The following is a 23,542-nucleotide window of genomic DNA, read 5'->3' as shown; positions in this document are numbered from 1 at the left end:
AGTGAGCTTTTTCTTTCGCAGCTCGGTACTCCTGCTCCTACCATTATTCCCATGTAGGCTTATGTCTCCTGCAGAACTCCCCCCTGGCTCTTCTTTATTCTGCTTTCTACCCCTACTTCAGTCCTTGAGGCATTCAGACAAGCCTTTGTACTTGAGCTACGCAACAAGGCATGCTGACAACAGACACTTTAAAGCATCATCCATGTCAAACTGTTCTCCTATTTAGCTTAATTCAGCTGTTGCATCATTTTAAGCCAATTAGTTGTTTTCTCAAGCCTCCAAGTTTGCCTGGAAGACTTCAGCGGGATTCTAATAGGAATTACTTGGTCTTACCCTTGCCCTTGACACCAGCCCTAGGAATAACCAGAGCTGCCAACTATCAAGCTTGGACCTGTACATAGAACCAGGGGACAAGCAGAGAGTCCTTAGTTTGGGAACGCTGCCACCATGAGAACCCTTTCTCGTTTTTTCCAACTCGCCTTAAGGGTTGCAAAGTACTTACAAAGGTAACTATGTTTTCTGAACAAATACAGTATTTTCTCTGCGTGGGTTAAATATTTGTTCTAGCTTGTAATTAACTGTCTGCAAAAAAACAATTCTTCCTCCACCAAAACAATCTACGTCCGCAATGATATTGGAAGCTGCAGGCAAAACAAAAAATAGCTGGGCTAAGATAATGCAGGACAAGCACGGATTAGATCATCCCGCAGAGAGAATGGAATAAATTCAGACATTCCCCCCCACAAGTAATAGCCCAAAAATTAATTTGCAGACAAGTAATTTGAGAACAAGCTCAGATTTATGCCATAGGAAGCAGGGTGTAGTAACCCCCTAAGATGCATTTAGGTATGTTTAACCGAGAAGGGTCACACAAGCGTGCACGCCGGGAAGCCCCTGCTCCCCTTCGAAAGCAAAAGCAATCCAGTTTTAACAATTGAGGGCTTGTGTTCCAAGTTCCTGCTGCTAAATCTAGAACGCAACAAGGCTAACCTGACATCACTGTCTCTTTAGGAAAAGCAAAGAGGAACAAAAAACCCCTTGGATTTTAAACCCCATTTGGGATTATGCAAGTTCCAAGTGACTTCACACAGTTTGCAAAGTCCCACCCCAAATGCCAGTGTACGTTCTGTGTTAGGGCCCTGTTAGTTCCCCAACATCTCATTTCAGATCGCTTCAGCTTGAATTCCTTCATCCTGGTATCACTAATTCAGATCATTGCTACAAATACAAACAACAAACCCAACTTATTTATTTCTAAGACAACAGAACAATCGGAGGTGTATTTCTCCAGCACTGCTCACGCCCTGCTGGACTGCCTATACTTGTAAAGTAAGAAAGATGCCAGCAATCTGTTGTAAGTGCACCTGGAACACAAGCCATACCAGTGACTATAGACTTCAGACTATATGCAAAAAAACAGCGCTGGAGCACTAACAACAGCCATCCATTGAATCAGCATATATATATATATATATATACACATACATATACATACTGCCTACATTAAACATCGTGGCTGTAACTGCACTAAGCAAAGGGACCGGACATCCCCACCATAGTCAAGTGGCCTGTTTCTCCCGCTCCTCGTTCTCTCTTTCAAGACTAAGTTAATTAAAAACAAAGCAGAAAATAGGTCAAACTAAAAAGAGAACCACATTTATATAACAGAAAGGTAAACAAGTTACTTCCCAGCTGCATGAAGACAGTTAGCCATAGAAACACAGTAGTCCGCAGAGATAAAATTAACAACCTGCAACTCCGCTTAAAGCTCAGGGTGCAGCATTTGCTTCAGGAAGTCACACAGAAAAAAAAAACCAACCCAGAAACCTTAACCACTTTATGACCAAATTTATGATCAGATGATGCTGAACAAACACCATCAGTTTTAACTGTCACGTAAACCTCCCTCCTGAGGCTGAGCCCTGAAAGGCACCAAGTCCCATTATTTCACTTTCCTGGAATATGAGAAGCTGTAACAGTATTTACCTTATCTTCATTACTAATTGTATTATTTATCTTATGCTTTATCGTAATCGCATCTCTTTAGTACGCTGGTAAATGATCTTGCTTACCAAATCGAGCCGATCTAGGAGACTGCTTGAACAAGCAGCAGCACAATTCTTACACCTGGTAGCGGTGTGGACCATCACAAAACGAAGTTCAGAAGCTCCAATTAAATCCGTGCTTGGCACGCACACGCTGAGCAGCCACTCCGACAATTCTCACAGCACAATCAGCCATTACAGGGCATGGCAGCGCCTCGACAGCTAAACAGACATTTGCAGTTTTCATTCAGAATACACAGCTACGTACTCTTGAGCATGGATAAAATGTCAAACCAAAGCATTGCAGGTATTCATAATCTATTTAATAGTGGGACACCAAAGAAGTACTACACATTGTTCTTGAGCACATTAGATTTTGATTTAAGCGATTGCAATGGATGCAGGAATTTCTCAAAAATAAGTCTATATTTTACAATCCAGTTTACTGTATCAGTCTAAGTCATATCACGATATACTGTTTGTTGGTATATCATGATACACCAGTTTGTGCTAACTGGTCTGACAGTCTGATCTTTAGCAAAGCATCCGTCCCCTTCTTCCACCCCCCAAGAAGATGTTGACAAAATTCAGCCAAATTAAAAAAAATTACCGTACGACTTATTTTAGACTCTTTTGTTGACCTACACACAATGGGAGCTACCAGTTACACACAGCTTATGAACGATGTTGCCTTTTAATTCTAAAAATCTTCATGCTGATACAATAAAATATTTTATACAGCGATCCATTTTTAATGCTTTATTCATCGATTAAAAGAATATACATTTAACATAAACCATACAACATCAGTCATCAAGTCAAACATTCAGCTGGTTTCCTTACATTTTCTGTCAGGAGTTTTTTTTTTTTTAATCTGATCACATTTATAAGATAAAATCTCACCACATCTGGCATATACACACACTGTGCCAGTGGATTCACTCTACTGATGTACATATAAAATCCGCATGGTATGTGCTCACTGGAGACAAAACAGCGCACACCTGTCAAAAGGTCATTTTAATATAAGATGGTAAAACCATTTGTAAAACACATATAAACTTTTTCCATAAATAGAATCATATCTGGACATCTGTTGCATAAATTGTGTTTTCCAAAGCTTACAATATAGCAGCCAGGTCTCAGCACTGCTGGGCACCCACGTTGGCCACTTACTTTATTATTGCAGACTGTCCTTTAAACATTAAATGCACAACATTCGTACCACTTAAAACTGGGGTCAGGTGGAAGTCTCACAGAGACCACGTCTGTACCGCGGTTGCCCTGAAACAGTTAAATCGGCTTTTAAAGCCTCTCAGATATAACAAGATTTTAAAACATACTTCATGGAATGTTCTTCATGCATCATAGCAGCTCATACCTGTGATAGAACAAGCTTTGTATTTGTTTCCTTTCCTTCCTTTACATTCACTATTCACAGTGAAACAGGTGCATGTTTGTTAAGAGTTCTGAGGTTGCTGACTGAGCCACAGCACAGCTGTGTACCACAGGTCGAAATTCGACCTTATATATTACAATCTAGCAGTATCTGGCTGGCCAGAAGTTGGCCTGCCCCTGCCAGCATGTGGGCACTTCTTCGTTTTTAATCTATTCTTTGGCAGCTGACACAGGCGCTGACAGAGAAAATCCAGTGACTCGGTTGCTAGGGATTTCACGACTAATGTTTGTTTGCGGGTGTATACCTCTGTACTGAAGTCTTCACTGTTACGTGTGTACCTCATCGGAGTGCACATTCTTGCTTTCCCCCCCCCCCCCCCCCCTCTTAAAACTTTGGCCCAAAGCTAACTTTTAAGGAAGGCGACAGAACATGAGAATAAACAAGGAGGAATTTGCAAAGAATCCAGAAAGACTACAGCTTATGGAGTGGATCTGGAAGTGCAGGTACCTGAAAAGCTAGTGTTTCACTCTGCCGCTTAACAGCTACCAACAGCTGAGAATGGGAGTTTAGTCATGCTTCGGAACCTGCACGTGAAATAAAGCAAGGTGAGAGTCTTACAACGAACAGTCCTGGGCAGACCTCTCTTCCTTTAAGCCTATTAAGTAGCATGCTACCAGATTAAGCACACAATGACAGCACAGAAATCCACTGGGCTATGGATACGGGTATTAAAAAGAGTTGGCTCCTGAGCACGGAACTCCGATGGGATAATAAAAATCATTCAAAACGCAGTTACTCAACAAAAGTAAGTTAGCCGGCAACCTCAGACAGCCTTTGGCTGTACCTCTGTAAGGTTTGGTAGACAAGTCCATTAACCGTGAAAACCCTAAACACTGCCACTTTCAGCTTCTAAACCAATACCCGACTACGTTCTTTGATCAAGAAGTAGAATACACATATATAATTCTATATAGCTAATACTGATTAAACACAGCACAAAAGGGGTTAATTCACGCTACTGAAAAAACATAATAGGACCCTACTTGCATATGTAACCACAGGAATTGTAAATAAGGAGCTAAATGCCTTCACTGAAGCTTTGCATCTCTCTGTAAAAGTGACGGGTTGGCTCGGTGAAGACACTGAGCAGCTCGATGTCCATGACTGCGTGCCAAGGTCGACCCAATCCGAGAGAGACTTGCTCAATGAGATTGTGTACTGGATCCACATCCTGGTCTGCCAGTTCTCCTTGGTCGAAATCAATGCTTTCTTCTGTGACCTCCAGGACTTTCAGGTCAGAGCCACGAAGACGAGCAATTGCTATAAGGTTATGAGCCCAAACTGTGTAACCTAGGTGGGGGAAAAAGAAAGGGGAAAAAAAAAAGAAAAGGTTGCTCTGTCGTTTTGCTACAAGGCGATTTTTTACTGAAATACTTAATATCAGACCATCTCAACGTCCTTCCCAACCTGTTTTGTCATCTTTTGTCTGGCAGAATCCCCCTAGAGCATGGGTTTGGGTTTTTTTGGTTGCAAGTGTTAAAGCCCCATTTTATATTCTGAATAAGAAAGTATCAAAAGTATTTCAGATAGTTTGGCCAAGCTTTTCTAGATCTAATTTTTTCACCATTTGTAGAAAAGTGGCTTTTTTTACTTCAAGTTATACCTTCAATTTCAAACCTCCTGTGATCTGCTTAATAGTATAAATAAATAGAATTGAAAGAATGAATAATCAATTATCTTAAGTGAATGTACCAAAGGATTGTTTCAAAACTGTGCTTATGCTAGAAAAAAAAATATCTGAAGTTTGCTTTTGTTGCACTAGCTTAGACTTAACAAATAATGCCCAAAACAAAAACCCAAATCAATGCCAAAACAACAACGAAAAAAACCAAACCAAGCCAACCAAGTGAAAAATACCAACACACACACCCCCCACCAGAAGCCTCTCCAGGAAACAGGTCACACCAGTATAAAAACCCCTACCTGTATCTTGTTATTCTACCTAAGATTAAACAGAATTACAAAGCTTCCCGCTCTTCCCATTAGCGTATATTGGCATCCTTCTTCAAAAACACCTACTCCCCAGTTACCTGTTAGCTTTCTGTACCCTGGCTAAGGCAAAAGCTGAGCTCCTTATTCAGGTGCAAACCACAGATGACCTGGGAACATCCCTTTTTGGGAGCTCCGCCAAGTCAGCCCCTCCGCTGCAGAAGGAAAGGCTCATTTCTGCCTTCATCATTCTCACAGGTGCTAAGCGCCTCTTGGGGAGATGCCCACTGGGATTCCAAGTAAAGCCGCAGTCTGCACAGTATTTGAACTGGGGAAATTAAGCTGCTGAGAAATAAAAACTAACCGTGGGTTGGTCTTCAACAATGCGGTTAATTTATTTTAATTTATAAGGTAAATTAATAAGGATGCTCTACATCATAATGTATCAAGGCACTTAGTTAAAGGATGAAGAAAACCGATGCCAAAGTAATAAAGGAGAAATTTCCATTCTGTTTTCTTTTACTTTTTCCTGCCGTTTTTCTCAAGGCTTCCTGTAAATACGTTACTCAGGGCAAGTTTTCAACAAAGAAGCCTGCACACATCTGTATGGCACATTTCTGGTATATTAACCATTAGGAATGATGCATTCTTACAATTACCACCTGCTGATACTTCACCTCCAGCACGACTGTCCACAGAAGATGAAGGTGTCAGTAAGGCTGCAGGCCATTAAACCTGACGGAAAATTGCACCTGTATTGCTGTCTCCACCTGGGAGACAACACTCCCCATCACGATTTGAAAGCGCTCACACCATCTTCCGGTTATCTTGATGGTAAAGGAACTTACTAAAGAAATCCCTGAGAGAAAGTGCAAGAATACAGGGAACAACAACTGCAGTTAAGTCCCCTGTACTATCCCTGCGGTTCAGGCATGTGGCTTTTGCTGTAACTTTTCATGGTCAGATCTTCTATGTTTTGGAACAAACACCTTATTCTCAATCTCAATTTCAATTAATTCTCCTTTCAAAAGTTTTGCCTGAAGTTTCTCAGTAACTTTCCAGCAGCTGAGAACCTCTGCCCAGCTAAGTATTCAGAGGTAAGAAGGAATGATCACCTCACTACAAGTATTACTGAACAACAAATTCACCATGGACATACCATAATTTGGTTTTCCTTGCTAGTCAAATTCCAATTTTAGCTTTGCTCACGGACAGAATAAAACTGAGAATCTCGTAGGTAACACAATACGTTTACAACACAAAGTCTTGGAAATCCACGCGAATTGTCCTTCTCTTACAGGGGGTGGTGGTGAAGCTTGACGCCCCATAGGCATGCTTTTTATTCACAGTGCTAGATCATACCACTCCGAGTATCCTACTGTCTCCATCCCATCCCAAATGACCACACCCTCTTCACACCTTTCCTTCATTCTGCAAGAATATATTTAATATCCTTCAATCGGCTTTCCTCTGCTCCTGAAGATACTACCTTGGTGGAAACAAGATGTGACCTCCCACAAAAGGCCGAAGATACTCTCAAGGTACCCAAGGAAAGAGTGTTTTTAGGGTATGTCTTCCCCCACCTCTTTTGGCCAGTGACAAGTGGCAGCCAAAACTATATGTAAATCAAAGCTTTTTCACAGAAAAATAGCAGCAAAAGATGGAAAACTAAAAAACACCTGAGAGGTATTGCAAACTGAAGAATAACCACTTCAGGAGACAGAAGAAACCTGAGCACTTAAATATAAAGCAAATTATGGCACCCTGAACAAAACCACCACTTTTTCCTGAAGGAAGCTTGATAGTATCATGAAGAATACGACAAGTGGAGCCAGAAACTACTACATGGTAAATCCCAGAAAATACAAGCATGAGGCTAAGACTGTACTGAAGCATCACACGTTCTAGATCTTCGGTCCTAGCCATGTTCTTCTCACAGCTGCTGCTCTAGAAGAAAGATGCTTATGCTCTAGTACCACAGAAGCCATATTTACAGCTTAGAAAAGATCAGGAGGCATTATAAGCAGCTTAGCCAGCTTCTGAAGCAAGGAACTGAGAAAAGAAGGGCAAAGAATCTGAATCCCAACATCAGAGCAAGGGTGATTATTTGGCCATTCTCTCCCCTGGGTACACACAGCATCTCTCCAAAGAAAGAAGATGCAGCAACAACCACTTGCTAGACAGAACTGTAGAAGGCGTTTGCTTTCCCAATGCTCTGCACAGACTAATACCTTCTACTGAACAGAGATGCACTGGTATTAAATGATACTTAACACAAACTTATGTTCAAATATTTTACCAGCTCTCTTTTTAAGTTTAGAGAATATATTAGAGGACTTCCCTGGAGCAGGAGGATAAATTAAGGTAACGTGTATTTATTTTTTTAAAGGTCCTCAAACTTGTGTCCAAACGTTAAAAGAAACTGCTAAAATCCACATTAGAGCAGTTAAGGTCACATGCCGGGAGCCAAAAGCTGTCAGACCTGGAAACTGTAAAGGAGAGACAACTGAATTGATCCCCCACCACAGTTTTTCAGTAGAAGTCAATGGAAAAACTTTTTCAAGCAAATACAGCAGGACCTTCTTGACTTCGACCAATGGCAATCTGAATGTACAGCCTTCGCTGCTGAAGGTCTCCTGCCTGTGCTGAATGACTGCTGATTTACTCCCCCAAGTAGTCCGAGGAAGTCTGAGGAATGCTGCATTCGTTCTTATGCAACACAACGCAGAGTCATCAATTAACTCCTTCACGCAGGCACCGCCAAACTTGCTCTTGGTAAGCTGACTTTGGCACGCACAAAAATAACTGTTCTGCACTGTTCCACTTGCAGGTGCCTTAGAATTTGCCAAGCAACTGTAACTTCTAGCCAGTACTGTACTGATGGCAGAGCTGAGTACAAATGCACACTTTTTTTCATTTGCAATTACACGCCAAATAAATAGGTGGGGTAAACCTAGCTCCGGTATTACTGAAACAAATGCACTCAGCAAGGTAACCTCCTCCACATTCTATTTTTCAGCCTTCATCTGCTGGCAAAGTCTTACCAAACTGGTAAGAGACTTCCTTCCCTCAGCCTTGGGGCACTTCACCCATGTTATTTACAAACAGGAAGCACAATTATCTAATCTTGCCAGCATATGAGCTCACAGTAAAACAGCAAATGTTTTCAGTGTTCATATTCACACAACCAGCTGCTTGGTGGAACTTGCACAGTGCAGACTGCTTTCAGAATAAGCCTCCTGGAATGCTCAGTTCTTAGTTATCCCCATTTCTGTGAGCAGTCTAGTAAAATCCTGTGACTTCTCAACAGAAGTTGGTAAGCTACGAGTACGTTTAGAACTCGTACATGATAAACACCTTCAAATTTTCAAACGCAAAATTACCAGTCTAAGGTACAACAGCATGTATAGCAACTGTGCAGGAGACTTTTGAACACCATTCCACTAAAACACATTATGATCAGACAGGCTCGAGTGTTCTAAGTACTCCAAAGTCACATACTGTGCCTCTGCAATGTATTACCTACCATGAACAGCGAGGAGAGACAGTCTTGTGCACCTCCAGGCCAATAAGACAAGTGGATCTTCATTCCGGTTGTCGCTAAGATCTGGGAAGCCAGACATATCTATCACATCATTCATTAGTATAAAATGAGTGAGGAACTTGTCATACTGCCTGGATATGAGGTCAACAACGGCCCCTGAAACACAAGTGATGTAGCTGTCAAAGTGAATCCTCTCTAGGGGGATACTGGGCTTAAGAATCCTTAACATATCATCACTCTTGACATCAAAGGCCATTATATAGACCCGAAGATTAGTGCTGTTGCGAGTCAGCGCCTGCCAATTCTCATCTTCTGGCATACTGTTCAATGACTTGTGCATTATGGAAACGCTGTGGACCAGGAGAGACAGTCGATGCAAAGGCACATGGTTGCTGTCAGCCAGGACTCTTGCCATTTCAGCTGTAAAATCACAGAAATCCAACGCGAGCGAACGCAGATTCACAAAGCGCTCCAATTCAACCGCAGTGATCAGAGTGGTATTACCAGGGATGTGGTTGTCCAGCAAGCTCAGATGTTCCATGGTGTTGGCTATGGGGTTTGATAAGGAGGACAATGATGTGGGAGTTACTATTTGCAGCATAAACCCACAAGACAGCCATTTCAATTGCCTGCTATTGCCTAATATCTCTTCAAACAGCTGCTGGATTCTGCAAGTAAACAAAACAGACAATGATCCTATTAAACATGATTTAGTCTTACCAATTGCATACCATTCTATTTTTTTATTCAAGAATTCTTCTTTCATTTATGGCCTTACTATGCAGGAAGGTGCTGTTATGGTTCTTGTGAACTACAAATGTTAGAACCTGGCTCTGCAGACTTCCCACAGCAATTTAATCTTCACTGCGCTTAAAAGGTTAAAATCGTAAACCGTCTTGAGAAAAATTACATACTTCGCCTTTCAAAAACCGTGGCACACTACGAACCTTCATTTCATGTATTTTCCAGCACGTACTTAACACCCTCCCACATACATTTTAAGGTTATGCAAATAAGAAAACCTGTAATGCCTTTAAAACACAGCTCTCGTTTTTTACAAACAACTTTTCATGTTTCCTAACCTCTCCAGAACTGCAAATTCAATATGGAAAAAAAAGTAATTTTCAATGAAAGGTTGCAGAAACTTGGACTTCGAGCGCAAGTGAGAGTGATCTGAAACTAACTGCTTGACTTTGCTCATTAAAGGGTAAAGAACAAACATGTGAGAAGATTCTTTAAGTAATTCTGAATGTACAGCTAACTGGATTTTCAAGTGTCAAAAGGTTCAAGTTTTACCAAAATTACTTGGACCTGGTAATATTTCAGTCTCAGATTACAAGCACCAGATAATTCTGGCACTGCCAGAATCCTCATGGCATTTATTACACCGCATAATTATTATGTACTTATCCTGATGCATCCCGCCCCTCCTACCCCTTTATTTTTTTTTAATGAAGGGATGTTCAAAGTATTTTGAGATAAGATTTTGAATACTAAATTTAAATAGTACAGTCAAACTCTACAAACTTACTCCATATAAATACTTTCCCAGTCGTCTTCCCACAGCTGCTAAGGCCCAAAACAGTCCTCCTGCCCAAATGACAAGTGTTCTTTGAGCATATACATTTTAGGACACGTGTAGATAAGCGCTAGATCTCATACCCTGGTCTGCCAGAAGGAGAGATCAGCATTTAAGGGAAGCAGTTAAGCCAGGCTATGACAGCTCCATGAAACATCAAGAAATAAGACGTAAACAGCTCCACTGCAAAACTAACAGCGATCTTTGTGCCTCAAATCAGGGTGCGTTTTGCACAGAACACTTTTTCCTTTATCATTACGAGTATCTATATACTTTATACATCTAAGCAAAACAATGTTACAAAGTTATTATTCTCATCCACACATCTTCAATCGACATAATGTCCAGAAAAAATTATAAAAGCTTATTTAGCCCAGTATCCTGACTGACAGCAGAGAAACACCAATGCCCTAAGTGCAACAGAACATGGAAAGCACAGAGATATTTCTCAAATATCTGCCTAGTTTCCAAAAATTTGTAATTCGGACCTCCTGAGCCAGAGGCAGCTTTCTGTAACGGTAACCCTCAGGGACCTCACTTCTACCGATTTCTCCAGGTCCCTCTTTGAGCCAAGTAAGCTTTTAGCAACTGTAACATCCAATAATAAAGAACTCTGCAATGTCTTTCCACCCTCTTCTTGCTTGCTCTGAACCTGTCACCTACAACCTTTGATGCCCCATAAATCCTGCTGTTGTAAGAAAGTTACAGGATCAATCTTCATTCATCCTCTCCCCTGCAAAATCCTTACTCATCCTCTCCCTTGCCTGCGTGTGCTTTCTTCCTTCTCTTAAGAACGTACTGGGTTTGCGAGTCCTGACTTCTCTTTGTAAGCGGAAGAGTTGGTGTCGTTATTGTATTTATCTATTATACACCTCAGAATAGTTTCCAAGGTTTTGCCTAGTATAGTCATCAGGTTTAAAGATTTCAGTTCTCCCAGATCTTCTCTCAACATTTTGTTTTTAAACCAACGACTGGCAACTGTGACACAAATTAAAGTTCTAAACAACAGTTCAAGTCACAGATAGTGTAGGTTTGCTATTTTATTCCTAAATTCTTTTACAGTTCAGATGAGCCCTGTTTGACCCCAGCAATGATTGTTTGATAATTATTCCTGCCGATGCTTAAATTGAAGGCAGATTCTCTGACAGTGCCCCAAAGAACAAGGTTCTACCACAGAAACCTCTCTAATTTCTTCCAGTGAACCAAGACCCTTCCCTCCTGCCTCTCACCACACACACTCACCTACAAAAGGTGCCGTAGTGGTTGCAGCAATGGTAGAATTTGTTTCGTGATAGCCTAAGCAGTCAATCTTAACAGCACTTGTAATATTTCACAGAACAATTGAAAAGATGACAAATCACTTTTGAGATGCTCAGTAGAATACTACCATCTATATACCTCACCGCACTGAAAATCTGTTTCAATTGTGCTTCTCGGATGACTTAAAACATCTAAGTTTAGAAGAGCACTGTTCCGGTCCTCACACAATTTAATGAAAAGAATTATGATACAGAACTCTGCAGCTGTAGGGTGGGTTTTCTGCCCTATGGGAATTACAGTAAAAAGAGAGATACTGATTTAATGCTATCTACACATCAACTTTTTAGTGCAAACACTGAAGTATTTATACAAGTATTTAGATCTGTGCTGAAAGTCTACCAGCCTGAAGGCCCTAGGAAAACTTGCCCCAGTTCTTTGCCAATTTAATAAAAAGAGATCAAACATGTCAATAGAGACGTATTTAACAGTGATCACTTTTGGACTGTTTTTAATACCTGCTTTGTATTCGGCCAGACAGGAAGCACCATATAAACCACAGGCCATTAGTTTTAACATATTTCAAATGCATTTTTCAAATACTCTAACAGGGGGGTTTCCTCCCCTGGAAATTCTTATATACATTCTATTTTTCCATGGACAGACTGCATCTAACTGGAGTTTGCAAAAAATAGTTTGAAATGTGTTCTAGAAGTTTAGACAAATTAAGTGAATTCTTGGGAATTAACACTTTATTATCATAGCAACTTTTACTTCAACTGCTTAGCATGTAGTACAACATTTTTTCTTAAACCTCACTTTTAAAACTCAAGTTTAAGCATGGTTTAGCAAGTATAGCACAAAACATAATAAGCAGAGCTCAGCATGTGCAAGAAAGCAACATAACCTAATGATGCCTCAGCAAGTGTACTTAATCAGCCCCCTTTGTTCCCTGTAAGCAGCAGTTATGGGATGTTCACCACCAACCTGAAACCTAGTGGGATCATACTGAAGCAAACTATTTAAAAAATAAAAACCTCAGAATAAATTAACTTTCACAATTAATGCCCCAAATGGCACTTTCAGACAGAGGACAGATCAAAGCCTGACTAGACCAGCTGAATTACTGTTTAAGCCCAAAAAACAGTCCTGACCAGTAGTCAAGCACATCGATGGCCCTGGACAGGAAGCAAAGATCTTACTAAGGTCCATATGGAGCCTATTTGTTTAATTAAAGACTATCAATCAAAACGTTTTGTTTAATAACAGAGGCTAAACTGGTTCTTTTGGAAACCAAACTATCTGAACCACATGGATCAGTCATGGGAAGCAGATTTCAGAAAGCCAAAATTTTAAACAACTACCCTTTGCTCAACACAAGACAAATGCATCGCTTACGCTGAGCTTCCCAACACTAAGGAACAGAGTTGCAAAGAATATTTTAGGAAGTAACCAGGGACACATACTATACAGGAAAAGAACAAGCCTTACAAACCATGCTAAAAGGATACTTTTGAAAACATAATCTAAAGTCTCCTCTCCCTCAGAATAACCCTTAGTCTAAATCTGGGGGAGCATCCTAATGGTTCTGTGCTAGCTGGGATTTCACCCACGATCTGTCACATCCAGCTCGATGCTACGGAATTAAGAAAATGTTTTCTTCCCCAACTGCTTTAATTGAAGAAAGTTCCTGAAACAGCTAGTAAGGTTTATCACCAAATGGATTCCAAAAAGCTTCAACTGCCAATCACACTGTGTCCAAAGGCTGCTGAAAACCTTTCAACATTAGTTATCAGTATCCACGTTTCACAGCCTAACTGATGCAAAAGACAAGACTAAGGAGCCATCATGATTTACTTCCTCAAGTAAGCCTGCTGCTAGTGCTGACGAACTTGAGAACACTGAAAAAACACTGCCAGCTCTTCTTTAATTTAGAAAAGGACTAGCAGGTCCCAAACACATTGTTTTATTCTAGGAAAAAAAAAAAAACCAACCCCCCAAAAAAACCCCAAACCCCCCCATATTTATTTGCTCATTCCAAAATGTGCAAAGGTCAATATTTACCTTAAAAGACTTAACTTCAAATTAGATAATGAGTTTTGAATGGTTTATGGCTCCAAAATGTGCATTCTTATTTTTGTTATTTGTTTGAAGAAACATTTAACCATGCACTCAGCTGAGTAAACATCTGCTTAGATTGATTTCTTCAAGCCCCTTGGCAAAGATATTATATATTTATATTTTTACAACAAAGGATATGGAAAAAAACCGAACTTTTACTGAATCAGCCTTTTACCTGCACACAGCACTACAGTACACGTTAAACAGAATTCCAAATTGCTCCAAGTCCTGCATTCTAAGCATAACAGATGACAAAGACACAGTGTGTGACACACATCTGTATTTGCACTGTTTGCAAATTTAAGTCATGACCAAACATTTAGTTCAGTGGTTGTGTTCACATACATACACTGATCTGATAATATACCTATACTACTTCTGAAAACACTCCAAAAAATAATAGTAAATATCTGGAGTGGCTGTAGTCATTCCACTCCCAAACTATGGGATATAGATGTTTAAAAATTAAACAAATTTACAAATTAAAATGATGGTATTCAGGTTTTATCTATAGGGAAAGTTTAGCAGAACTACTGAAATGGTTAACTTAGCATCACTCCCTCTGGTAATTTTTTCCAGAAGTCAGTAGCTTTTTAACACTGTATTTAATTTTTTCCAAAGAAAAAGAACTAGCTATTTTAATTATAAGCATTCAAGGACTGTACCATAATGTAATTGTGGCAAGCTAAAATACACCTCTGAACTAACAAGCACATTGCAAACTGCATCTTCCAGGAATTCTGCAAATATATAACCTAGTTTTGAGATGCAACTTGAAATAACTTGTTTGTGTTTACACTCTCTTTCAAGTTTGCTCGCTATATGCTCTCAATTCTTGTGAAATACAACAGATTACTTTTCTAATTCTTTCATGTACAGCAATAGTGGAGGTGCTGGTAACAAACCCCCATCCCTGCTCCTCTTTTGTGCCGTTAACATGATATGGTTTCTAGAACACAATGAAAAGAGGAAAGAAGGGATTCTCACTCTGTTAAAAGAAAAAAAACAAAGCCACAAAACCAGACTACTTCATGTAAATAGCAGGAACAGAAGTCAACTCAATTTAATAATTTAGATTCTCATCCTATTAAAAACGTAAAGCTTTCTCAGGCATGTATTTCAGGCATGAAAATCTGTGTTATCTGTTTTTATTATTTTAATGTATTTGATAAATTACAGATAAAACTTACTGCTTAATCTTCTTGCCATCAGGGTCAACCTTGCCGAGGTATGTATTTGATATACTTCCATGTTGCTGCAGAATGCTTATATCCCCAAAGAGACTTAACTTCTGGAGGTTCCTATGAAATGACAAAATAAAAAAGGAATCTGTACACAAAATTAAAACACTGTCAGGAATCATTCTAGCTAAGTCAAACAAACACATTATTAAATGGAACAATGTAGTTTGTTTTCAGAAACATCCTATTGTCCTGGAACACAGGCACATATGGAAACTAAAGAAAAGGAGACTGAAGTAAAAAGGGGAAGAGGACCACGCAAGCTGCTGAATCCAGCTGTAAAAGCAAGTGCCAGTTTTCAGTCACCACAGGAGTATTTTCAGCAGGCCAGCACCATAAAGAAAACTTTTAGCAGTGCTTTCATGCAATTTTTAATCCTTGGAACATGTGTGGTAAGTGCCACAGATGAAAACATCAAATACCTATTCCTTTTAACATTTAACACCCAAGTAGAACACAACCACATACAACCCTGGGTTACAAACCAGAGCCCAAACCTGCCTCAATCGAGGCAACACAAACCTCAGACAGGAAAATTGAAAGCTCCCCACACCCTAATCAGTGCCTAATTTCTGTTATACCAAAGTAAGGGAGGCTGTTCTAATCTTTCCCATCAGTGACCTGAAAAGGATTAGTGGTCCACCATGACATACAATTTTAATTCTTGGAAGGGATACCTAAAAAGAAGTGAAATAAAACCTCTTAAGTTTATGCTGGACATGACTCGGTGTGCTAGCCAGTCAGTTTTCCTTTCCCTGACTTACATCTGTTCTATTCCTGAAAAAAGATCAAGCAAGAGATATGAAAATAACTGCAGTTTTAGAGTAGCTGTGTGGCATTTACTTTTATTTTTTTTTAACTGACTAAGTTTTGGGCCAACGTTTTTTATATTTATACATGCTGTAAATTAGATTTACTCCTAACACGCAAGGACTAGTCTGCAATTGATAATTAACAGGGCAGAAACTCCAGTTTCATCATAAATGGCTACACAAGTTAAATTAATCTTAAACAGCAGATGCCAATTAACCTGTAGCTGACAACTGAGTTACATAAATTCTTATTTCTTCTGGCTTACAAATCATACGCCAATATTTCAGATCAGTTTTGAGGGAAATGCAATACAATTACAAAGCTCACAGCTCAGGGAAGCTACAGTGACCGGTCACTACCTCCGCAGTATGAGCTGATGGGGGGGAGGAAAAAAAACGTATCAGTTGGCCAAGTTTTACATTTTAGAAGTATGAACTGCAGTCTGTGATTGGTATCTATCATAAATCATTCTTCACCTGTTTTGGAGTTCCTGTGTTCAATAACCATAGCTTAGTTTCCTGAAATCTACCCACTGTTGCACCTGCTACTTTTTTCCTATAGGTGAACTACCACCTAGTAGCAAGATCCACAAGCTTCGTATCGAGTCATGACAAATACCAGATCAAAATTCCTAGAAAATCTTGTAACTGTTCCAAAAATTCTAACAATTTGATAGTCTTTTAAATACAGGACTACTGTACCGATGATACGTTAATATAAACTGAGCCCTGACCACATGCTCAATATTCTATAAACCTGACTAAGACGATGCCAGATCATACAGAAGAATAAGCTTGGCAGGGAAATCTGAAGATGCTGGCACCACCACCAAGAGTATTTTGGGCTCTCCTTTCCTCAAAAGCTGTAAGATAGTCTGGTGTGACAGGGAAAGCAGCAGAAACCTCCACCTGGTGTGAAAGGCAGTGTTCACAGCCAATGCTATAATTAAGCTTTTATCTTCTGATCTCGGTGACTTAACTCTGAGAGCAAAGAGACAAAATGCAATCTTCAGAACAATTCTGAATCACCTACATAGTCACATCACACAGGTGATGAAGGTCTTTTTCTTTTGTGCTACTGGTACCCCCAGCGAATGCTACCATAGGCAGGTATTAATTTTAGAGCCACCAAACTACAGGACACATGAAACACTATTTCCTAGTATCCCACACATTTTTACTACGTCTATTTGACTGCCATTTCATGCACTACAGAGAAACATGGAAAAGTTCTCCACCTCAAAACTTAAGCAATGAAAACATCCAATTATTTTTCCATTCACAGCACAGATGACATAAACAAATCTGATCACAGTTCAACACAGTATTAGATTTTTGCTACTATCTGCAGTGTCATATAATCTCTATGGCATTCAGCTCACATCTCATCTTTATTGCAGAGAGTAAAGTGATTGCTACTTAAATAAAATTATTTAGAAGTTAATTGTCATCTTTTGCTAGAAGTCATAATGGCATCTTAATCCTATGCACTACTCAGACACACAGCTGGGGAAAAACGTGTTTGGGGGGAATTTCTGAACCGTTTATTTTCCATTAGCTCAAAAAGCATATGAAATGTAATAAGCTTCTTTCTAGGCTCCATCTTCAGTTTTGGTAGGGTTTTTTTGAACACCCAATGAAAAAAAAGAACAAAATGGCCTGGCTTGCATTCAACATGAACAAAGTGGTAAGGCACATATTGTATTACTATACTAGTTTTTGCCAGTTGCAGCTGCCTGCTCAGACCTATAGAAGAGCGCCATAAAAAAACCTCAAATACGGCCACAATCTACTGTTTTGAGCGATTCACCAATTTTTGGCAACTCCAAGATGGATACCATACCTCACCGAGACACCACAGTCTGACTGTAACTTTCATTTTTGTTTCCACAGCAAAGAACAAACAAGTCACACAAATTAACGTCCTGCAGAGGAAAAGCGGGGGGGTGGGGTGTAGAAAATGTATCACTACCTTCCTATTTTCCTTTGTAATCAGCTAGAGGAAAGACTGTACTTTGAGATTTCAGTTGCATAAAAGAACACAGATTTTTCCTACTGAATGATCAGCAATTGCTTATTAGCTACTGTATGCACCGAAATGACACACACAAAGTTTGTCATCCTCCCACCTGCCTTCCGGAACTTAGTTTTGAGAGATCAGTTTGAGAAGGTGCAGATTATTAGGATTTCTCAAGAGCCACTAACAAACAACTTGTCCCTCCTGCTACTGCTACAGAACATTACACCCACCTGTATCTTTTCCTTTTTTTAATAGGAAGTGGAACATCAACTGTTTAAACAGTAATATGCAGTTACTTTGCTTCGTTTACTGCCATAAACGTAACAACTCATGGAAAAGGTACAGATCACTATAAACAGTACTTCAGTACCTTTTATTTAATTAAATTACAGATTTTTAGAGTTCACCATAGTCCCAGCACTATTAAGGCAGTATTTTGGAGTAATAAGCTGCCACCCACAAAATAAAGTTTACAGCAACTTCAGCTCTACCTCAAATATGAGACAGATCTACAATATACCTTTTTGGATGACAACTGGCTGCCAGCAGCAGTACTTGTCAGAATATCATCAGCTGGTTTTAAATCAAGTTGTAGACAAATAGTTACTTCCTTAAGTCCACCAGAGTTAGCAAAGGTCATTTGGAAATATTTTTCTAGAGACTTAACATGCAGATCTGCTTAGAAATTGGCAATTTTATGTTGTAAAGAAAATGCTTTTATTAGCAAAAATACACATCATTCTTCTCTACCCAGGACAGCATTTAGAAATTGCATTATTTTTAGTCACTACTTTTCTTAGGTCCTGCGGTATTGCAAATCCTCAAGGAATTCTCTAGACCCATCTGAAGTGCTCCCCCCCACAAAAGGAGGGGGGTTGTTACTGTACTGTTTAATAGTAGATTTTAAAAGACTACAAGAAGATTACACAGTTAAGAAACAGCATACCATTTCACAAAAGTAAGTTTCTTCCTCCCCAGTTCCGAAGTACAAGATGGAAGTTCTTTGAACTTCTCTGCCAGAAAGCTATCATAAGGGCTGACAGGAGTTATGAAAGAACTATCCTGTTTCAAACTTAATTCCAAAAGGAACGCGTTTAAAGTGATTCAGCCACTGGAGAAGTCAAAAACGCTGCTGTTTCCATTATTTTGGAAATTACTGTAGCTATCCCACGTACAATGTCATACAGCAAGCAAAAAGGAATTATCAATTATACTCGAGTTATGGATGAATAAACAGAAGCAGAGAAGTAAAGTGACTGGACTGTGGTCATTCCTTAGACAAAACTAAGCATCAGGAAGGTGACAATTCCTCCAGTTTGGACATGTGGTCACAGTGAGAACTAGGCAGCAATTTAGCATAGTTTAATGCTCCTTCCCACTTTGTTTCAATCTCAAAACTCTACTTAAAAGAGCTAAAATCCAATGTTCTACATGCAAACTAATCAATTGTTGGTAGTTAAACCTTGCAAGAAAAAAACCCCAAAACATCAAAATAAACTAAAAACCTTGTCTGTTCAAGGGGATAAAAGGAATCTATTCAGAAAGTAAAACTGCATAAAAGGCCATGTTTAATGTAAATTCCTCCCTCCCCCTTGTTTTTTAAATGCTCATTAAAAAAAAGCCTGCTGTAATAACCAGGTACCCTGTGTTCGCCAGTCACACGTTACTTAATTTTAAAACACAAGAGCAGCACGCAAATGATTTGAAGATTTGAAGACAGCAAGAAAGTACAATAATGCAAAATCCTATCGAAGTTGGTAACTTTTCACCTCTGACTTGGCCCCAAAATTATACAAATCTACCAGAGAACAGGTACAGGAGAAACAACCACCTTCCACATAATATTTTACCGCAGTCCTAAACCACACTGTACATAGTGAATCTGCAAAAAGACCTTTAGAAAGCAAGTGCCCTTGTATGAGTTTCCGTTAAGACCATGGAGAATAAATCTTTTTCAAAAGAAAAAGCGTACCAAAGGCCTCACAACACATTTAAGTTTGACAGCTTCATATTTTAGTGAGACAGAGGGAAAGAAGAAAAAAAAAAAAAAAAAAAAAAAAAGGCAAGCACTCTAGTTTTTCCAGCAAAACCCTCAGGCAACATCTCCTGCAGATACTATTTATTTTAAAATTCCAAGTCCGTGTAGCAATACTTGTCTCAGATAATCACTGACATTTTTTCCACTTATGACATTAACTGGATTTCCCAAAGATTCAACAGTTAGGTGAAAGCTACTCAGAGGCAAGAGAAGAATAATCAAGACAGATGGTCACGATTCGCACACCGAGGATTCACAGGGCAAGAAATAAATTCGGATCAAGGTGAGCTGGGGCCAAGGAGCTGTTTCCAAGAGCAGGGTTTGTATCACCCAGCCAAGGCAGCTGCACCACAGGAGGTACCTGCTGGGCACAACAGAGCAGATGAACCGAAAGTGAGACCTCACACACCACATCTGCATCCGTCACAAAGCAACGAGGAATTACACGTTAGGTTCCCTCGCTATAATTCAAAATACGGAAGCCAGGAGGCCTCAAAGTGCTCTCTAATCCCTCTGGACTCAAAGAGGGGCGGTGACCAGACCACGACTCAGTTGCAGTTTTCCAAAGGCCCTCCACGAGGTTTAATTCATCCTAAAGGTACCTTGAAATACTTGCAGCTTTTCTTTTTTTTTTTTTTTTTTTTTTTTGATAGGTGAAGCTATATGCACACAGAGGGGAAATAATATTAACCACTTCCTACCCAAATATCTGCACGGCTTTCCAAACACATCACAACCTAACTGTAACATCCCTGCCTTCCTGTCCTAGGTGCTGACTACAGGCCATGTATTAGGATATCTGAATGTTATCTTTTTAGAAAGATATTTATCTGGATTACACCCACACGTGGTACAGACACTATAAGCGTTCGCATTTTAAGGAACTTCCAACACGAGGAAATCATCCCACCTGCCCAAGTTAGCCTGCGAAAAAGGAAGATCTAAACGCATCTTAAGTCCAAACCACAGGAAAATATTTCTACGATTTATTTTGGCCAAGCAAGTCCTACGTCTTAAGTACTTTTCCAATAAACAAAAGTAAGACCCTCCCAGCGAGCCCCGAGCCCGCCCCCCGGTGCGGCCGGTGAGGGCAGAGCGGCAGGGGGCTCGGCGGGGCAGCGGCGGTGCCCTCGGGGCTGGGGGGGCAAGGGGGCAGCACCCCGATACAGAACACCTCCAGAAAACACCGGGGCTGTCATTTGAACACACACACCCCGCTACTCATGTCTCATGACATCCATTATTTTTCCATCAGGCATAAGAGATGTGAAGCCCGTCCGCGGCGAGGCTGGCATGGCAAAGCGGAGGTGCCTCCCCCCCCCGGCCCCCTGCCCCCGCAGCCAGCTCCTGGTGCCCCCCCCTCCCCCGCAGCCCCTCCCCGCAATGAGACGGGCAAGTTTTCACCGTCACAGCCCGTTCCGCGCACCGACCGGCCCCTCGGCAGCCAACAGCCTGCGCTCCGTTTCCCCACCGAGCTACCGAACACGGTAAAAACGGGCGGCCCGAAGCAGCGCGCCCTCGCTTCAGTCCCGGCGGCCCCAGGTCCCGGCCCCCCCCCGGCTCCAGCGCCGCAGCCCCCCAGGCACCGGCCGCTCAGAGGGGTCCCCCCGCCGCCCCCCGCCGGCCGAGGCGCGGCCCCCTGCCCCCCCCCGGCCCGGCGGCGGTACCTGTTGTTGCGGACGCTGCTCAGGACGCACAGCACCAGCTCCAGGTAGGTCCTCAGCAGGTCGAGCCAGCGCGGGCAGAGCGGAGGCGCCTCCCCGTCGCCCGCCGCCGCGGCGCCCTCGCCCGCCGCCACCGCCGCCGCCGCCGCCCCCCCCCCCGCCGCTGGGGTAGTTGTCGGCGGCGAACTGTACGCGGAGCTCACGGACGAACCAGCCGCACTTGCGCATGAGGAACTCGAGGCGCGGGCGCTCGGCCGGCGAGACGCGGAGGCTGAGGCGGAGGCGCGGCCAGAGGGCCGGGTAGAAGAGGCACTCCCGCCAGTGCGAGCAGGCGGCCGAGGCCCGCAGCCGGTCGGGGCCCGCCAGGAAGGAGAAGATGTGCACCACCAGCTCGCTGGGCAGGGAGCCGGCGCCTACCGCCTCCCCGCACACCGACATGCCTGGCGCCGGGCCGAGCCCCGCTGCTGCTGCGGCGGCGGCCCCAGGCGGCGGCGGCCCCGGCCTCGCCTCCGGCTCCTGCGACAAAAACAACAACATCAATGACAAGGCGGAGGGGGCGGGCGCCGGCCGGGACGCGGCTGCTGCCGGGACGCACCACCCGCGCCGCCGCCGGGGGGGGACGAGGGGCGGGGCGGGCCGTACCAACACCCAGGGCGGCGGGGAGGGGCGCAAGGCGGGGGGAAGGGGTGCAGGGGCGGGGATGTGGGCCGGACCACCCACCCGCGAGGCGCCGCGTGGGCTCTACCACGCAGCCCGGAGGGGGGTGCGAGCGAACACGCCGCCGGCGCCGCTCTCTGTTCCTGCGGGGCGGGGAGAGCCGCCGCGGCGTCTGGTGGAGGAATTACCCCACGGGGCGGATGGAACGTGCCATCGGCGGGTGGGAGGCGGAGCCAGCTCCTGCCGCCTCCGTGAGGGGCCGTTGGCTGTTAACCCCTCCGTGGCGGCAGCGCGCGGCCGCCTCTGCCCAACCGCCCCGTCGCGCCGCGGAGCCCCCGACACCTCGCGGCGCAGGGGGGCTGCGCGCCCCAGCCCCGCGGCGGACCGAGGCTCAGCTCCGCGACCCACCGGCGCTGCGCCCTGAGTAGGCCGGCCCGGCAGCGCGCCCCGCTCCAGCGGCTCCTCCGCTTTAACGCAGTGCGGCGGGAGGGCCGGGGCGAGGCCCCGCCGCCGGTGCCCGTGGTGCGCTGGGCGCTCCCGGGGGCAGGCGCCTTGTATTGGGAAAGTTGGGGCGGGCGGCGGCGCGGGGCACGTACGCTTCAGCCCGCGGCGTTACCTCAGCAGCGTTCCCGCCGCCGCCGCGGGACGCGCTGACGGCCAGGAGAGGCGAAGCGCGACGGAGCCCGACATTTCACGGCGCTGGCTGCGAGCCTGAGGGGGTACATGGGGGAATGCTCCAAATCTTACTTCTCTCAGCTCCTTAAAAGTCACCCGCTTCATAATAGCCGTGCCAACATCAGCTGTAGGTGTGGGAAGATAACTTCTCTTGTGCGTGCAGACTTTTGAGAGAGTTTAAAAATCTGTTACAAAACTGCTTCAAAGCTGAGCATTGAAGTTAATTGCGGCTGTATGTGTAAGTTTTACAATTTCAGAACCTTATTGAAATAAAACAGTACTGCTAGTGTCTTGGAATAACACACGTAACTATATGTAAACTGTGTTATATCTGAGCATACAGAAATACACACATGAAAGAGCAAAAGATCTGACGAGAAATAAAGCCTGGGCTCCTCTTTGCGTTCAGAATAGGGTCCCACTATAAAGAGCTTTATCAACAGCCAAATCTAAAACACCACTCCCCTTTTACTCCAAGAGTAGCTGTTTTCTCTGTCCCAC

The 23,542-nt window shown here is 42.8% G+C and overlaps 2 protein-coding genes across 2 annotated transcripts in view; one reads left to right on the top strand and one right to left on the bottom strand.

Annotated features, from left to right (window-relative positions):
• The window catches only part of MIA2 (MIA SH3 domain ER export factor 2), a 42,349-nt gene extending 39,560 nt beyond the window's left edge, over window positions 1-2,789 (top strand). Inside the window, exon 31 of the mRNA XM_027795951.2 lies at window positions 352-2,789. The gene's annotated coding sequence lies outside the window, so the exon portion shown is untranslated. The remainder of the gene's footprint in view (window positions 1-351) is intronic.
• Window positions 2,790-3,817: 1,028 nt separating this feature from the next.
• Window positions 3,818-22,289, bottom strand: FBXO33 (F-box protein 33). Its single transcript, XM_055793916.1, is given in 5 exon segments — window positions 3,818-4,794; window positions 8,960-9,645; window positions 15,125-15,235; window positions 21,713-21,865; window positions 21,867-22,289. Coding segments are annotated over 5 exon segments (1,602 nt in total). The 5' UTR covers window positions 22,247-22,289; the 3' UTR covers window positions 3,818-4,522.
• Window positions 22,290-23,542: the final 1,253 nt, after the last annotated feature.

The sequence above is a fragment of the Falco peregrinus genome, chromosome 1 (genome assembly GCF_023634155.1).
Source record: "Falco peregrinus isolate bFalPer1 chromosome 1, bFalPer1.pri, whole genome shotgun sequence".
In the NCBI taxonomy this organism is placed as follows: Eukaryota; Metazoa; Chordata; class Aves; order Falconiformes; family Falconidae; genus Falco; species Falco peregrinus.
Note: the sequence above shows the minus strand (reverse complement) of the source record. Positions and strands in the feature narration are given on the sequence as shown.